General features: G+C 32.8%; 1 protein-coding gene across 1 annotated transcript in view; it reads left to right on the top strand.

Annotated features, from left to right (window-relative positions):
• The window catches only part of LOC127864544 (mucin-2-like), a 30,200-nt gene extending 22,631 nt beyond the window's left edge, over nt 1–7,569 (top strand). Inside the window, exon 3 of the mRNA XM_052404232.1 lies at nt 7,063–7,569. Within this exon, the coding sequence (XP_052260192.1) occupies nt 7,063–7,569 (507 nt within the window). The remainder of the gene's footprint in view (nt 1–7,062) is intronic.
• The last annotated feature ends 12,320 nt before the right edge of the window (nt 7,570–19,889 follow it).

The following is a 19,889-nucleotide window of genomic DNA, read 5'->3' as shown; positions in this document are numbered from 1 at the left end:
GAGAAATCATATGTATTGTTCATAGCTTCCAAACACGAAAGCTTTCAACATATATCGTTGATATTGACTAGATAAATACTATTAAAATATTGATTCACTAACATTCTAACTCGTTATGTATTAAACAATATTCCGATAACCTTTTTTCAAAAGCATAAAGATCCAATAACAATTGCACAGTACATTTCAATCTGCGACTTTACTATACTTAATGTTATATGTTGCTGTGTATAAATAACATACATGTATATAGCTAAACTAAATCACTAAATATTCACAGACCTTAAAATAATTGCCGTTAAAAGGATTCAATTTATCAATCTTATCATTCATAAAAATCAAAAGATGAATCATGGAATTCTTGAATGTTGGCTTGATGTTTTGGGTGAATTTGAAAAATCTTAATGTTTTTTTATAAAACGTAAATCATCATGTTATATAAATACTGATGTTAAGTTGCCAAAAATATAATTACACTTCATAATGCGGGCGCTTTAATTATCGTATACATAAAATAACTCATTGGTATTTACAAGTAACAATACATAATTTATATAATTATAGTTCGATACACCGCACATGAACATACCAAAACTAGAAGTGTGAATGATCTGTACTTGCTGTGGATGATAATTGTACTTAATCGTTTGAGTGTTATCAAGTGTCTTATAATACAATTACTCTCGTTAAAGAAGACTGAAACGAATCTTGAAATTCAATGCATTTTTATCTGGAATGCTTACGGAAGTGTTAATCATCTAAAATTCATTAGTTTTTATCATTTCATTTACTTAGTGATCCATCTCGACAGAATGTTCTAGAGTAAATAATCGGATAAGGCTGACCATCAACACATCTTGTTTAATCGCTGAAAGTATGTATATAACCTGGCTAAAAGCGCATACAGACAATGTGCACATTGTAAGTTCACCTAAATGGCAAGCCGCCTGAAGGTCCCAAGGCTCACGTCAAACTGGAGATTGAAGTTATTGTTTTAAAGATATTTTATATCTAAATCATGATACGTACATTTTGGGTTCCGTACAAAGTTTTCGTAAACACCGAATAACGCATATGAAATTCATGTTTTACATCCAAAAATTGCACTTCTAAAACAGGCGTGAAGATAGCCATTTAACACTGAAGCGATCAATATTTTCAACTGAAGAAAGATCCTCTTGAAGACATCTTAGAAATGTTTACCATCAGCACGTTTGTTTATTTTTCTACAAGATGTATTTAACCCTTATGTACATTTGAGAACTAAATAACACGTCTAATGTTAGAAACTTGAAACTGTTCATTGGTAAAACAAAGTTCTAATTTACACTGATAACGTGCACGTGCATACAATTTTAATATGTAGAAAGAATTTACTGAAATTACTTGTAAGTGATTAACGGTTAAATAACATTAACGAATTGAGACCACGGTGTTAACGTAATTTTTATCTGCTTAAATAAGTTTTCGTTGTAACTTGGCAAAGATGATTTTGAATGACCATGAACGTAGACGCCATCTGTTATTATTGTACATTTTATTTATTGTCTAATGACATCGAAACGATTGTTTTACATTGATGTACATGTCCGTCTGTTTCGCAAACACTCTTACACATGTTATATGTCGTTATTGTTTGGTGTTTTATATCGATTTGTTAAGAATGGCGTAAACAAGTCCATAAGATTAACAAAGTTAAGATGTCGAGCCTTTGAGTGTCGCAAAGTCCTTCATATAGAGTCAAATATTTATATTTTAGGTCTACGCAAACAAGAATTTTATACCGCAATAAGGTAACACGTTTTACCGTGTCACTATTTAGTGACAAAACTACGAGCATAAATAAAGTAAACCAAAGTTAGAAAAAAAATCACATATATACAGTATCGTTAACACGCAGTTAATATATGAGCCGTGCTCTGTGAAAAAGGGGGATTTAATGCTTGTGCGTAAAGTGTCGCCTCAGATTAGCCTGTGCAATCCGCACAGGCTAATCCGGGATAACACATTCCGCCTAAACTGGATTTTTGATAAGAAGAAACCTTTAGTAAACCAAAAATACCAATTTCAGGGAATGTATCGTCCCTGAAAATCTAATTATTTTAAGTGAAGAGATTGAAAAAAATACATATTTAATACGTCGATCTATATTTTAATGTGTATTGATGAACATAACAACAAAAACTGCTTTAAAATCGCTAATGTTTTGCAAAACTATCGGCGAGACAAAAACAAAACTCGATGAAGTAATCAGTATCATGTACACCGTTTCTCATAATTTCGGCCCTTCTGATATTTGCAAAGGTTTGTTACTATGCGCATGTTCTTTTACTATACATAGTTTCTTAATGGAACAACAAAACTCTTCTTCATGTTTTCCTAATTATTTATTTCCCAAAAAAAACGGCTTATACAACATTATTTTGATAAACCTACTTATAAACCAAAAAATTAGCTAATACAATTATGTGTAATCATAATAAACATGACCTACTTTCAAATGAAAACCGGAAACCATGAGAAAGATCATGGTAATAGTCATTAATAAACAGCAAATAAATTAATACTTTAAAATGGAAAACATTTACTTTCCAGCACTTCTTGAGGGGGTTTCGTCAAAGACTCGATACGATGAGGAGGGTCGATAATATGAGAATAAGGGATATATAACGTATGGAAGCTTCTAGGCCATAGAGGACAACATATACATGTTTTCTCTTACGCATCCTGTCGTGTCATGACATATTGCATTAGACAAGTTTACGTATATTCATCTGTCCTGAATTCCTAAAACGTTTTATCTATTTCAATGGCCGATATGCTACCCATTTCAGAGGTTGCATCACCTTCCGCGAAAGACGTCACTAAATTTGAGCTCTCGAATTTGTGTTCTGTGTATAGGTACGTTTCATCAAATAATGAATTTTAATTTCCCATCTGACATAAAGTATAATTTTCTAGACTGCATTATCTTTGCTACAAATGGCGAACCGCGTTGTCGTACAATTAGTGACATCAATCTATTGAATTGAATATAGTTATAAATCTGTTATGTGGAGTACTTGTGGCAATGCGTTTAATACACGGGTTCTTTCAGGGTTGCTTAGTGGAAATTGTCTCGCTCAATTTTATATCTTTTCCGTGAATCAAGGGTCCAGCTTTTCCTTGTCATTTCATTAAAACTCCAATTTGCAAAAAACACGGCCATATAATACCAGTGACACGATAAATGGGATATAAAACATTGTATTTAAGCGTTAAATACAAATGCAGCTCGAACATTAGCCACGAGCATAAGTGAGCGATCCAGGTTTTAATGTTGACCGATTATACGTTTCTGTACTCAATATTCATGTAAAAAGAACATGGATGTATTAACTTATAAAATGTGCTTGTTGATTGCCCTCATTCCAAGAACATTTACTTTCATTTTATCCATATGTAAATGAGCTATACAACATTTGCCATGCTTGACTGAATTTCGACTGTATTGGATGATAATAGTGTCTTGTATGCATGCGATGCTTACCTTTTTTCAGTAGTCAACGTTTAACGGAGGGCTAATACGAGTTATAACACCGTAGCGGATCAATAATAGATATCGAACATATGCAAACAGCCTTTTATTGAACGTTTTTCAACGCATTTTATTTTATCTTAAAAAGATGAACGTTGAAACAGCAAGGCATTATAACAAAACAACTTGTTCTGCTTAAATTTATGTTTCAACACGTACGCGACTCAAATGTGCTTATATATTTGAAAATTTAAGTAGTCAACTTACAAACATAAGTTCTGGAAAAACATACGTACAAACCGTTATATAGAATGTTTCACAAAACAACAGCTAAACTTGTCCTTAGGCGCCACCTCTTGTTCTTAGCGCCATCCCCTTGGCATTGGATATCTCTTAAAGTAAAATGCAAAACTATCCATCAGACCGGCAAGAAGCCAATGTTTTTTCTGCATGCAACATCCTGTCCATGTTCAAATCAATCGTCACATAGACAAAATGCATCGATTTGCTTTTAACAATTCTAACATGCCAAAAGTAATAAAGGTCTACACGTTTCCAAATGGGTTGTGATTGTATTTTTCTGTACATTTGTGACACAGGTGGCTAGCGTGTGGTTACAATCTTAATTAGTAAAAACATCATTTTGAATGAAAAATACTCAGATTATAACTATATATAACTATAACACACGCTAACCACCTGTGATCTGTGATCAATTAAACTTGTCTGAATCGCACTACATTGCTTGATGTTTTAAATAATGCGAACTATGTTGAAAAAAACACACATATAAAACCTACTCACCCTGTAGTTTTAAACGTGAATGTTCAAAACATAGGTCCTTAGCGCCACATCGGAAGTGGCATTGTCTCAGTTATTCTTGCACCCCAAACAGGGGGCGTCCGTGATAAACGGCTGTGCAGCATACACGTGTAGTGCTAAAGCTTTGATCATTCAACAATATAACTATTTATTCATTTACAAGAAATAACCTATTGAATAGTAAATAGCGAAACATCAACGGAACTGATTATTTCTTTAACAAACAAATATTTCTAATAAATATCGCTATTCAAAGCACCAAATAGTACTTTCCATACTTCTAAATTTAAATTGTCAGCTTATATTTAACTTAACTTCGATCATTTAAATGGGATGTACAAAAATATATTGAAATCAATTAAGATCATTTCTTATTTTATTTGTTTTCAAACGTTTCAATTAACAATAAAAGAATGGGTTTTAACAGCCATACTGATTTGTAGTAAATGTAATACTATAAAACAATTATTTTGAAAAGTGCAAACACATTAACCGTTTAAGATTGATTAATGAAGGCTCACTTAATTGATTTAGCCAGCTGGTATTACAACAAACATGTTTCAATAACGTACCCCATTTACTGTCAGACAATTCAAAACAAATATCCACAAAAGATGCCTCACAATGTGGGTTCTGATAAAATACTTTGATAACACCTGCCTCTCAGTTTTTCGTGTCTACTCCGGTCCATCGCACAATCTGACTCACATACACACAAACACGCACGCACGCTAGCACGTACGCCAGCACGCACGCTCATACACACGCACACCAGACGTAAAATTCTACTTTAGCTGCTTATCAGCGGTGTGTCTGGGTGAACCACTATTACCGTTTGGGAACAGGATTCAAGAAAACATCTATTATAGTGACCGATGGCAATTATAATGTGTTTACTTCATCGGGAAATTTTCAAGCATCCGTGTACGTGTTTAAAATGTAACTATTGACCTTGAAGATGATTGCAGTTTACTGTTAGATGTACCATCACCAGCAGATATTCGCTGATCATGTATTGGGTATCGAATGTAAATCTATGCACTTAATCTTCATAAGATATTTAAAGTTCATTAGAATTAAAAGGTATGCACTAGATCTACACTAGATCTTTGATATTAGAATGAAAATGATTAGCTATGGGGCATATCTTAATCAAAATGTCATAAAAAACGCATAAAAGCGATGCAATCCGTTGTTAACATCTGATACATATCTAGCTTAGAGGTATGCAGTATGATTACTTTACATCTGAGGAAGATTTATTTTTCCAAATTTATGAATTATGATTGTAACATTTGTTATGCATAGCTGTGCATTCTGATATGCACTTCTGATGCAGATCGTACACACACCTTTCAGATTGGAAACACTGATAACGACAAAGCGATTTCCTTTGCATTTATAGTTGCATGACTGATTGACATTTTGATCTAAAAATATCTATGATTTAGAAATAAACATAAGATGAAAACTAAACGCATAACTTTGCATTATGTTTCACACATAAGCAGTTTATGGGAATAGATAGGAATCATGACGAAGACTTGGCGCATGACTTTGCTTTCTGTGTAGAACATTAATGAAGATCTACTTCAAAGCTATACATTCTAATTTTTAATATCCGATGGAGATCTTTGACATAGCTATACATATTTATTTGACCATCTGATAATGATCTAGCTCATAGATTTTCAGTCTGATTAATAAAGATCGTGTGCTCAATCAATCAAGAACATCAATAATACTTTACACATGGGCATGATGTTAAAAGAAATAAGGTCAGTATTTACAGGTTTTCAATACATGTATATAATGTATTCGTATATACATTGGGTGCAACTGCCTTCTAACTTAGTTCATTTTTATATAACAGCTTGTACAACTCCACTTCAACTAGTGTTGTTGCTATGTACAGACTTCTTCTTCAAATTTTATCAAAACAATTTTTGCCGTATGTCATTTTACGGTAAATAATAATATTTCAGTATTTGCTGCTATATACCCCACAAATTTGATTTGAATTGCACATCCTTTGATAAAAATGATTAGTGCTATAATCATTAGTGATTCATGTTTGCCTTCTACAGAAGATCTTCTTCACGGTCCATGATGATGAACTGAATAAGCAAACCTGTTTTTCTCTCCAATAAAATAAATTAGATGTTAATCAAACTTCTTGAGGTGCTAAATAGTCCTGATATTTGTTACAAATGGCTTTCTTACAATTCCCGTTTCAATGCTTAAATTGTTCAAAACTTAATCCAACTTAATCTGACAGTATGAATTGCTGATGACTTTGTTTTTGTCAGCTTGGATTATTTCATGGTATATAGAGTTAGGTATGAAAACCAAAACATAAGATTATAAAATTCTACAGATAAATTATGTGACCACGTATTTATAATAATGGTTATAACAATGATAACCGGTTATCTTGTTCATAAGAGTATGAGAGGCATTTTTTTCCATCATGCTGGAATCGACCAATCCCTATAAAAGTTGTTCTTCGGTCAGCTGATATTCTTGAAGGACTTTTCAAGAAAAAAAATTAAACACAGGACGTATATTTTCTTATTTAAAATATTGCAAATGAGATGGGTTCATTTTTAAATTTTCGTCGATTTTTTTGTCAGTATGTTTACTAAAACAAAATATATATTATATATAACTGAAGATGATCGAATTGCGCTGGGTAAATCCTCAACTGATACCATGCTAACCAGTCACCGCAAACCACTGCCAACAACCAGCCAGCGCCGACTATGTTTTCTGCTTACCAGTCACCGCAAACCACTGCCAACAACCAGACAGCGACGACTATGTCTTCTGCTAACCAGTCACCGCAAACTACTACCAACAACCAGCCACCGCCGACTACTTCTTCTGCTAACCAGTCACCGCAAACCACTACCAACAACCAGCCACCGCCGACTACTTCTTCTGCTAACCAGTCACCGCAAACTACTACCAACAACCAGCCACCGCCGACTACTTCTTCTGCTAACCAGTCACCGCAAACTACTACCAACAACCAGCCACCGCCGACTCCTTTTTCTGCTAATCAGTCACCGCAACCTACTACCAACAACCAGCCAACGCCGACTACTTCTTCTGCTAACCAGTCACCGCAAACTACTACCAACAACCAGCCACCGCCAACTACCGCTAACAATCAACATATTCCAAATATAACTGCTGCTACCGCCTTACAACCTATGAACAATTTCTAATAGCAAGACAGCCCAAATTGTCTCAAGACCCAATAATGTTCACATGTACCCGTGTAAAACTTAAGGCAGGCAAAATTTGGGATGAAGTTTAGTAGTTGACACAGACATAGATGACCTTGAAAGATTGTTGGTGTTATTGTTTGCCGAAATGAAAATGACATGTACAGAATGATGTGAGGTCACGTGTTTAAAGTGTTCCAGGAACCATTTTGACATCTGTGCGTAACGTATTCTTACCGATTTGGATATTTACACAGAAAAAAAACTATAAGCTGTCAGACAGACTGTTCATGGTGATCTTTGATCCTTTTATTGCGACTATAGCATTGGGAAGAAAATTTTACAGACATTGTGGTGCATGTTTTAATGCCCAGAGACTTTGTTGTAGCAGATGCCAATGCAGTCTGACTTTTCAAAACAAATAAATTGCAAGCGGAGGTAGATAACAAGAGTGAGCTTGGAATAATGCCTTGATGATTGAAATGTGTATCAAACATTCATGTACCATTATGTATTATTTGTCTTACTTACATGTATCCATTTCGTAATTCAGAAGTAAAGTTAGATTGTTCAAATGTAATTATAACCATCTTATTAAAGCTATAAATTTAGGCAGTTAACAATTTGTTCCTGGAGAAGAGATATGAGATATGTTTATGTGGAATTTCTTCTTTTGTCTCTTTATGAAATATGACAACAGCGTGAAATACCTTGTTTGTGTTCATATTGATGCTAGTTTTCAAAGATGTACATTTTTTAAATAAATAAATGTTACAAGTTTAGTTTCATGCACTTAATCAAGCAGTTAACACATGTGAATATATTTGAAGTCGTTTGAGCATTTTCATGAAATGACTGAATACAATTCGGGGGGGGGGGGGTGCGTTACGTTGAATTCCTGAAGAAATCATGCATTTTGAGAAGTCCGTAATTGAAAAGTCATTTCAAGAAATTCCCGAATCGTTGAGGAAATTTCATACAACCCTCTTGAATTGCAGTTCTCAGTTTTAGATGCAAATTAACAGACAATTCAGTTTATGGCCTTAAATTTAAATTCAAACGGTAAAGGAAAACAAATGTATGTTTGATACGACTCATTCTAAGTAATTTTCTACAACGCGCCTTTGTTAAAACAGATAATAACTCTTACACGCTTACATATATGACGAGTGCATATAGTCAATAATAAAAAAGTTTGACAAGGTTTTCCATTAAATTATGTTTAATTAACATAAACACATAAATAACTGCAGTGACGTGAAACATAGAGTTTGATCCGTCTTATGATATGGATATGAATGTTAATGTGTTATTTATTACCTGTTGTGATATTATATATGTATACCATTTAAGTTAATTCTTATCATTCAATAATCATATTGTACAAAAATGAAGTCAACTGCACTTTTCACGTGAGCAAACTAATAACGACGTTGTTCACGAATCAATGACGATTGTTAAATTGATCTAACGCACCATCACAGGGCAAGACAAATATATTGTGTATTGCTTTTTAAGGCCGTGGATAGAAAAAACTATTTCATCGACTCAACGGATGTTTCCAATATGCAATATGTATTGGAGGTTACATTAAAATCATCAAAGAAATTAAAAATATACCGGAAAATTAATCTGGTGGGAATCACGTACGCAATCGTTTACCATCACAGCCACAGACGAACGGTGCGACTACTGTTATTCTCGTCTTTAATGCGTACACATTCAAAACTTTGGTCAACTTCTTAGAATTTTAAAAGGGGCCTTTTCACGTTTTTGTAAATTGACAAAATTAAATCAATTGTTTCAGATAAGCAAATTTTCTTTGTAGTTATGATATGTGTGAGGAAACAGTAATACGGATTATTTACCATGCTCTACAAAACCCATTATATGAATCTTTTGACGATTTAAAAAACTTAAAATTATAAAGCGTTGCAACGCGAAACGATTGAATAATTAAGAGAGTTCTGTTGTTTTCGCATTATTTTGTGAAACTACGAGGATTACTTAAATAAAGTACAAAATACATCACTCATTGTAAGATCATGGATGGCCGAGTGGTCTACGCTTTAGACTTTTACTCCAGGGGTCAGTGGTTCGAGCCCAGTTGAGGGTTACTTTTTTTTCTTACTTTAATTTTATTATTGTTTTTTACTGGAGCTTTTTAGATCCAATGTTTACATTTATCAATATAAAGCATGTAATGACAAACTTCAATACATGCCAAAATCTGTGTAAAGGTCCCTTTAATAGTGTTCAAAATAAGTCCAATGCTAACAAATGTTGATGTGATGTGATACGTTCGATTATTCGGATAAATTTCCTATTCACTTGAAAGTGATCGAACGCCTCATCTTATATTTCTCGGCGTTAGGCAATATATATCAATACATCATTGCTCGAAATGACGTCGTCTAAACAACGGCCGGTTGCTATAGGAAAAACAACTTGCAATCAGTAATATTAATGGACTATATTTTTTCACTCATTGACGACTGAATGGCATTCATAAAATCTAACCCAAACTCTGGAAAATTAGGATGAAGCTATTCAGAAATAATTAAGTTGATTTATTTGTAATTTTTGGACGGTTCAAGTCAAGTCAAGTCAAGTAATATTTATTTATAAAGTCGGGGTTTTAAACATGATAAAACACAAGCTCTGAAGAGCTTTTAAAGCCGTTTGTCATTGATAGGGTTATATATATATCTTCTTGTTAGGAGAAACAAAATGAGACTATCGTATACAGCTAAAACATATACTAAATGTACCAAACCATTTGACACGTTTTCTCATCTACACTTGATTTGGAATTTTATAACTTAACGATGCATTTGTTTGTACCAAAATGTTCAAAACATGACGATTTTTTTCTCTGGCTACGTACTGGAAGAATATAAGCCCTGTCAGGTCCTTTACACGTTTAATCGTTACACGTCAAAGTCGGTTTCTCATTATATTCGCTAGGTTTAATTTTAACCAGGCCCCGTGTTCACACTGCATTTTTGCAATCGAAAATCGATTTTGCTTGTCATTGAAAATGGATTTCCATTGTAGTTGATATACAAAAATGAAAATCGATGTCAGTAAAAATCGATTTTCGATTGCAAAATCGTTTTGTGAAAACGGGGCCTGAATCGACTTTCGTTTCCAGATATGTTTCTATTTTTAAATCCTTCACAACTGATGTAAAAAATAGCGTTGTGACATGCTTTAGCTAGGCTAATTTATCTTCAGTTGAATGAATCATTACCGTATAAAAAAACAATTAAATACAATATGTGTTCTTAAAACCTTGTTCTATGTGGAAAAGCGTAATTCATCATACACAACAACTGTTGCGGCAGTAGAAGCAACAACAAATACAATGCTACTCATAACTTAGTCAATTGAATTGCTAATTGTAGAATTTCGAGAGAAAGTTGCGCGATCAGAAGGATTGATATTATTCGTGCAAAGTTCTTCCTATGATGCAATGAGCTAATTGCAAATCAACACATTACAAAATAAATTGCAGCTTCAAGAAAAGATACATTAATCTGGAGTCATCAAAATATATGTACTAGGCATGGAGGGTTTACAATGATATGAAAGGGCACGAACCTTACTTTCACCCAGATTTAGTCACAAACAACACGCGAAAATGCAACTTTATCTCAATGCATCACCATTCGAATCACACCGTTAAAATACAATAAGTCTGATGTAAACCAGAGCAACATAATTGTATTTTGTTAGAGTCATAATGAACAAATGTATAAACTACAACCGTTTTTTTATTCAACAGAGTGTATCATATACATACAAATAAACGGTTATATGTTTACCGATTTACAGTGTTCCTCTGCATACTGAATGTGTTGTAATTCTTACCCTAGCATATACATCGAATTCAATTACAAACAAGCATACGTTGATGGTGAGACGACAAGAATGTAACCTAGGGAAATATCACGTTTTTATATTGTGTATAAACAATTATTTAAACTTATTAATACAAGCAACATTAACTGTCCGTTTATCCCAACTCATGCACACAAATACAATAGTTCAATGCTTACTTCTTTTATTGTAAAATGTCTTACACAAAGTTATTCCATTGATCGTATAGAATCCATTCATTATATATTGAAAAGATTGGTCAGATTCCACAGATTGTCCACAGAGCTTTTATTGTCATATTTAGTAGACTTTTTTATCAATTGGTCTCAAAGGAACTATTTATTTATGCTGCTGGCTATGTGGTAATTTATCGTTATTCTCGGAACTGAAGGAAATCCCGTCAAAGTATTTCACGCTAAACTCGGAAACTAGAAATAAATCATACTTAACTAAAACACACATTTTAAGTATTTTTTCGGCGTTTGCTTAAACATTTTTTAAATACGACATAAAATTATATATTTGTATAACCTGTTCAATAGTTAGTTGATCATTATGCGTAACACAGTTATTGATTATAATTGTAATCGCTAAATATGTATATTACATTTGTAATTATAGTAACCAATGCATAATTAAGACTTTTATTATACAACTAGATTGATATCTGCCTGATCTAACGGTGCATGTTACATTTTTATATCATGTTAAACAGGAAGTTCATATATCAGTCCATGTGTTTTATAAGATCATACTACTAAAACTTAACAAATAAGTCATATTGTATTGTACAACTAAATCAGATTCATGAAAACAAACCATTGATATTAATATGTATTACATTTTATCCATAGAAAGACAAAAAGGGTTATATATAAAAACCTTTCAAAATATAAAGAATTAGTTATTGCTCGTGAAGTAATGTAAGATAAAGACACGCCTGCCTATGCAAATGTCAAAGGTAAAAAGACGTGTTAAAATTTCAGCACCAAATATAAATAGACAAAAACAAAGACAAATAAAATAAAACAATAAAAAATATCGAAACAATAAAAACACTATAGCTATCAATTAATAATAGAACTCAATGTAACATGTATTAAATAATTTTATTTTAAATACACAGTTGTAACATAATTAATAATAAAACTAAATGAAGTAGGAAGAATAATTTTATTTTTAGGTTAAATATTTGGTCTGCTGCAGTTTGACAAATTTTCTACAGAATTGCTTTGGAAAACAATAAACATACATCTTTTGAGTGAGTCGTTATGTAATACAAATACTTTTCCAACTAGTTTGGCATTAATTTGAGTGGGTTTACTAAGCCATTTGATGACAGCACGAAAGAACTGTAAATTTGAATTAAATTAATATGGAAGTCATTGCTAAAATAAAACAATAACTAAAAACAATGAAAACATATCAGACCAGGACTTCAAAATCACAACAGAAGACTTACATCTTGGTAAGCCCCGCCGTTACATAAGCCTACGCCTTGCATAATATACAACAAAACGATCAGGCAGTAACCTCTTATTCTCTATATTTATTGTGTAGAAATCATGTTGAAGACAGGTGAAATTACATAAACCTGTTGATGTTCCTTAGGATAAAAAAAAATGCTAAATACACTTGCTACTAGTTAATTTGTTTAAAACCAGATCTCTTGTGATGCTTTCATACATTTGATTATAATCTTAATGCTGGGTTAAACTAACGCTATGTACTCAAAAATGTACAAAAAACCTTCCTCATTAGAAGTTCGTTTTATATATGACAGTCACTAAAACAGACTCTACGATTTCTTAGTTTTCGTAAAATGGTAGGTAGTTGAGCTTGAAATACAAACACATGACAAAAAGATATATTTTTACATTTGCCAGCTGCTTGCTGAAGAACAGCACAATCTTTTTATGACTCATCACCAGGTGGAACTCATTTGATCCATAACATCAAAGCAATTAAAATAGGTACATTATATATGACTCTAATATAAACCTAATAAATAGAATATGTAATGAAGACATATTACAATAAGTATCAAATGGGATGTTTTATGTTCAATAGAGGAAACCGATGTGAAGTAATCGCTGTATTTATATGATTTTCCATGATCGCTCTCCCTTGGTATCTAAGGGTGTGTTACCTTCAATAACACATTTCTAAACTTTGATATAGTAATGCTTCTTTTTCTTTATTATACGTTCAGTTCGATCTTATGAATGCGTTCTTGATGACAAGAATGAAGGATAACAGTTTGAATATCCTTTAACATGGTTAATAACGAGGGTTATTTTCCGAATAAATCGCCGTTGTTTTCTCTATGTTCAGTGTAGAAATACGGTGTTTATAAAAAGCAGTAAATACAGCAAATGTTCATAACTTGACATTCATCATTGATAAGCTAACTGACTTACTTATAATCGACGACAAATCGGCGACATACCATGCACCGTCTGTGGAATGTGACTGAATGTGAATTTGTAAACCTTAATTATTTTGATCACATGGTACAATTTTGTATTGACCATCGGGCAGTTTAAATGTACGTTATTTTGTTTATATAAAAAATTACATTAAGGTTTATTTTAATGTGTATTCAGCATCAGTTTACAATGTGTTTTCAAAACTAATCAAAAGAAATATTTAATAATTGTATACACAAACTAATTGCTGTGTGGACTCTTCACGCGTAACAAATAACACCTGTTTGTAATACATATATATCCAACCTGATTCTGATAATTTTACGATTTATCTCGTGAAAAAAGAACAAACAAACAGTGTTTGTTTAAACTTTTTTGTCCCGTATATATATTGTTATTTTGAATGTTGATCGCCATTGCGTGGTGGATATGACGTCCGCTTAGCGATCGGTTCGATCAAAACAGTGGGAGTGTTCTTCGACAAGGAGGAAAGCCAGGCATTTTATTGTTGTATACTCGCAATTTCATCATTTTGTTGAGACTAATTACTGACGTACCATTCATGTTTCAAGCAAGACCTTTATTGGGAACTTTTTCTATTAATATATCATTCTACCAACGATACAATGATATTGAGGTGTGGGTGTAGATTCGCGTGAAATAATCACGGAAATAAAATTGACAAATAAAGGCACAGATGTTTCCACTACTCAGATGTGATGCAAGTTAATGAAATGCTTTAATTATCTTATGTAATCAAGTCTGGTTTAATAAGAGTGTGCCTTAAGATTTATTTGAAATAAAAAACATTAATTCTTGAGAAAGCTCTTCTGTAATATTATTCCGTAAATAATATAATATATTCTCCTTAGCTTCTATAGGAAATCGGTAACTAATCTCTATAAGAAATCAGTTATTAAATATGACCGTAACATTCTTTAACAGTCAATTATTGTTGTTTCGGTACCTACACCATATTCGGAAAATCGTCTCGGAGTGTGAAATTGTTTTCTGTATAGGTAAGTTAGTTATTTATCACACATGCACGCAGTTTTTTTTATATATTAACACCGATTTAACAAAGGCAAACATTAATTTGTATTGTCTCAAAACACCAATATCTGAATTGGTGGGTTTTAAAATCAGGTGACCTACATATTCGCAATTCGGTCGAGTGTTGCAAACCAAACTGTTTCGCCTAGTTATGTTTATTTTACAATGATATGATTTTTAACATACGTGCATTACCTTCTTTTAATGTGCACAACATAAGTAGCTTTCATGTTTAGAAAACCATACTATTAAATAAGTTATGATGGAAAGGCATCTGAAAGGTATCAACTATTTCACGCATTGATTTCATTTAATATAATTTAAATAAACACAAGAAGGTTCCTTGTTTGTAAAATATACTTCTTTATTAGTTATTATACAAAAAGCATCTGAATAGATTCAACTGTTTAACGCATGGATGTCACTAAATTTTATTTAAATACACACATATGTCGCCCAAATATGTATGCACGGAATACGTTCAGGACTTAATCCGTTTGGGTTTTTTAATACACAATGTCTTATCACGTAAAACAATAACGAAAACAAATTAATAAAACAATTGTATCAATTATACACATTGCAATCGCCAGATGGAAAATAATGCAAATGAACAGAGCAAATCACGGTAATATCCCGCGCTAGTACAAACAATCATGTTCCAAGAAAAATTAGTTTTTCAATATATCACGAGCCTATTGATGTGTCTTGAACAGAACGTAAAATATCTCAATTGAAATTAGTTACTCAAGAACTTCCTCGCGAGATAGCCCTCGCTAAATGCATGAGACAGTAGAAGTTTATACAAACTCACATATATGCACGGGATTGTTCTTTAAATAAGAAATATCCGGTGGTCAAAATAATTACATTATTTATTCATTCTCAATTAAGCTCAATCAGTTAATGTAACTAGTTCGTAGAAGGGGCTACAAAATGATTTACAACAATATAAATCTAAGATAAATATGAAACGTCTTCATCGAAAGTTCTTTTAATTGTTTTTATCGCAACGAATTGTTAGAAATTGTCTGATGACGATCGCCATTGAAATATGGAGTATTTATTCAAAAGCATTCTATCTAAAAAGCAATAAGTAAATGCTACTTGTTCTTGTACAGGGCGTATAAATTACCGACAACAATATATAAGCCGCACCGGGTTTATTCAGGGCGTATAAATTACCGACAACAATATATAAGCCGCAGCGGGTTTATTCAGGGCGTATAAATTACCGACAACAATATATAAGCCGCAGCGGGTTTATTCCATGTGCATCAAGTATCGACCTAGATAACCCTGTGCAGTCAACACAGATAAGATAAGATAAGATAGTTTATTGAAGTCTCATCATCATGTACCTAGTAAAACAAAGATAAAATAGCTTTAAAACATAGTACATAAATGCCACTCACAATTGAGTTATAAGAGACTATACATATTCTAAAAATACAATTCAACGTCAATAGCTAAAATTTTATGAACATATTTCACTACTACAAATGAGAATGTTGTTCAATTTTTCAACTTCAAATAGCGGTTTTAATAAATACAAAATATATAAGAGTAAGATAAATATTAGATCTAATTGCAATGGGTGTTATAAAATGTCTAACAGGCTAACCATGGACGACACTTGTATGTTGGTCCGGTTTTGGCGGAAGGTGTCGGCCTTGAATAGCATGTGCGGACGTCAAATGCTAATCTGTGTCGATAATTTACGCGTTTGCATTAAGTACGAATTTCTCATAGCGCGGTTCATATAATTGACACGTCTTACCGGAACGGTCTAAATATGATTTTGAACAGAGCGTATGTTCGAAGTTGTTGGCTCTGAACTCTCTCACACACGCTCAGAGAAGAGAGGATCATAATTGGTAATATTGGTTAGAGCAAGTGATGTTTTAGACGATTGCATGGTGAAAATATTACTCCATAGATGACACGACGTAAAGAATGAACAAGTTTATCTATGAATCGTCCATTTAACGTAAGGCTGTTATCATTTGAGTGTACATCGATAACAATGGCAGATGGAAAATAATTACATCGACATTGACATCTCATTGGGTTTGAAGCAACCCCTAATTTATTGAATGTAATTTATCATAAGTATGAGCCTGGCAAAACAGTACACAGCCTGGTACCGGCTGATTATGGCACTGTGGTTTTAGTTTTCAATATGCTTTTGATACCATAATATTGTTTTTAATTAAAACTATAGTAATTAATTGTTGTTGTTTTTTCTCATTCCTCGTTTAATATAACATCTCACGTTTAATTTGAGGAGAACACTTTGTTACTGATGTGTTTTAACCATTAATTTTGAATGTGTCGACCGTAAAGTGATTTCGTTTATCATGTTTATTCAGCCCACTGCGTGTTTTACGCGCATTTTTGTACAAAACCGGGAGGTCACGGATTCCATCCCCACCGTGAGAGCGTTCTTTAGATCTCCCCCAAAGACTCCAAGTTCTGGTTCTAGGCCCAGGAAACGGAGAGTGTTTAAAGAAGCCTTAGACTTTCGATGCAATCGAGCTAAATTAAATAGGTTTAAACTAAACAAATAATTATCTCCTCCATGGGTCTAATATTCAAACCCAGTCGAGTATTAATTTAGATATGTTCACAATTCAGAGAGAAATTTGTCCCAGAAGTTCGAAAGCAGTAGATTACATATTCTAAGCACTTATATGAGAACGTTGCTATGAACCTCTTGAATTGCAGTTATAAGGTTGAGGCGCATGGCCTTGCATGTTAGTGTAAACGGTTAAGGAATAAGTTCAAAATATTTTATGTTAGTTTCGACTCATGTTAATCATTTTTCAACAGTGCAATTTTGTTATAATTAGATAATAATCCTATAAGCTACACATATGAATAGGTTAGATGGTCAATAATATAAAAGTTTTGCAAGGTTTTTCATTAAAATATTGTAATTAATATATAAACATGAATAACATGAACTGCAGTGACGTCGATTCTAGCGTTTGATCAGTCTATTGATATGCACATATACATATACAATATCCCATAAACTTATTGCTTTGATAAAAATATAAAGAAACAGAAATATAATTGTGATCCTCCATAGTTTGCATCTTCATTAACACTCAGGTTGAGAGGAAATATTTTGTTTAAAATACTTGTTTATTTGTAAAAAACATGTTTATATACAATTTCTGAATTGTACACATGATTTATTCATTGTAAATACCAACTGTGCAGATTAATAATAATCGTACGTTTAACACTACCTCTTTGTAGCCTAGCAGCAAGTGGATGCCGATAAATTAATTTCTTACCTGCATTGCTATTTTCGTATTTATACAATTAAAGTAAATTCGTTTCACTCAAGAATCATATTGCACACAAATATAGTCAACTAAACTTCAACTCGATTCTTTAAGTGAGCAAACGAATACCATTATTGTTCTCGAATCAGTGACGCCAATTTAATTGATCTAACGCACCATAAAAGTGAGACTTGTACTTTATAAACTTGTTGACTTCTACGACATTTTAGGAGTATTCCACACATGAACCAGTAACACACGCAAACAATTGTGTAAGGACGTTCAATAATTCTTATAAATTTGCTTGAAAGTGATCGAAAGCTTAAATTTATATTTCTCGGTGCTAGGGAATATATATCAATACATCATTGCTTGAAATGACGTCGTATTAACAACGTCCGATCGCTATGGGAATCAATACTTGCAATCAGTCACATCCATGAGCTTTATGTTTCAATTAATTGACAACTCAAAACATGTATCATTCACAAACTCTGAACCCAATCACAAAAAGCTTAAGACGGAGCTATTCTTCAAGAATTAACTTGATTGATCTCATTGGTGGAAGTTTGCATTTGTACTCGCTAACGTGTCTAATTCAAATCCTTTATATACCAAACAACTTAACACATTTTCCTCATCTTAACTTGATTGCGAGTATCAATTGTATTGCTTAACAATATACTTGTTTATAGCAAAAACATGCCCATTATTTTGTGCTCTGACTCACGTACTGGATAAATCTCTGGACTGTCAGGTCCTTTCAGCGTTCAATATTTGAATTGTATATTTGGTGGCTATTTGATTTGAGGATATTTGTTACGTGTTATTTAAACACGAATCTAATTTCATTTCCATATATGTGACTTTTTGAAAATACTAAAACACTGTTGGAAAACAGTTGTACTGACCTGATTAAGCTTGGCTAAGAAAACTTTCGGCGAATTACAAATACTGTATGAACACGATAATTGTTAAATACAGCATGTGCTCTTAAAAACTTGTTCTCTGCGCATAATCGGAAACATCATCATCAACAACAACAACGGCAATAAAACCAGCGAAAACATCAACAAATACAATAAGTTTGAATTGATAAGATATTAAATTTGGTTGATAATAGTAGAATTTCGGAACAAACTTGCAAGATCAAAATAAGATTAATATTATCAGAGTAACGTTAGTGATTGAATGGACTTATTGTAAATCATATCGACACAGAGCATAAGCAATTGTAAGCCACAACAACGTATACATAAAATAAATGGAATAACTAACATCAACACATCTATAGAAGACACCGAGGGTACAAAACAATGTAAAGGGCCGTGAACCTCACGGTTGACCCCGATTTGCCCACAAACAATACGCGAAAATGAAACGTCATCTCAAAGCATCACAATTGGAAACACGGAGCACTTATTAAGAAAAGCGAGCTGTACTGACACGTGGAAGCTCTGTAGAAGACCAAAAATTCCATCGTACCTCCGTACTCAAAACGAAGACGTTATTTTAGAATTTTTAGAATTTTTGATGTACTAATGGAGCTCACTTAATACGAGTTTTGTTAAATTGCAATGTATAGCAATTATTGCATGGACTTTAATTCTTTCATTAAAATATTCATAAATAGGAAAGGAAAGAAAATTATGGTCATTCA

The sequence above is a fragment of the Dreissena polymorpha genome, chromosome 1 (assembly GCF_020536995.1).
Source record: "Dreissena polymorpha isolate Duluth1 chromosome 1, UMN_Dpol_1.0, whole genome shotgun sequence".
NCBI classification, from domain to species: domain Eukaryota; kingdom Metazoa; phylum Mollusca; class Bivalvia; order Myida; family Dreissenidae; genus Dreissena; species Dreissena polymorpha.
This window is presented reverse-complemented; position numbering and strand designations above follow the sequence as displayed.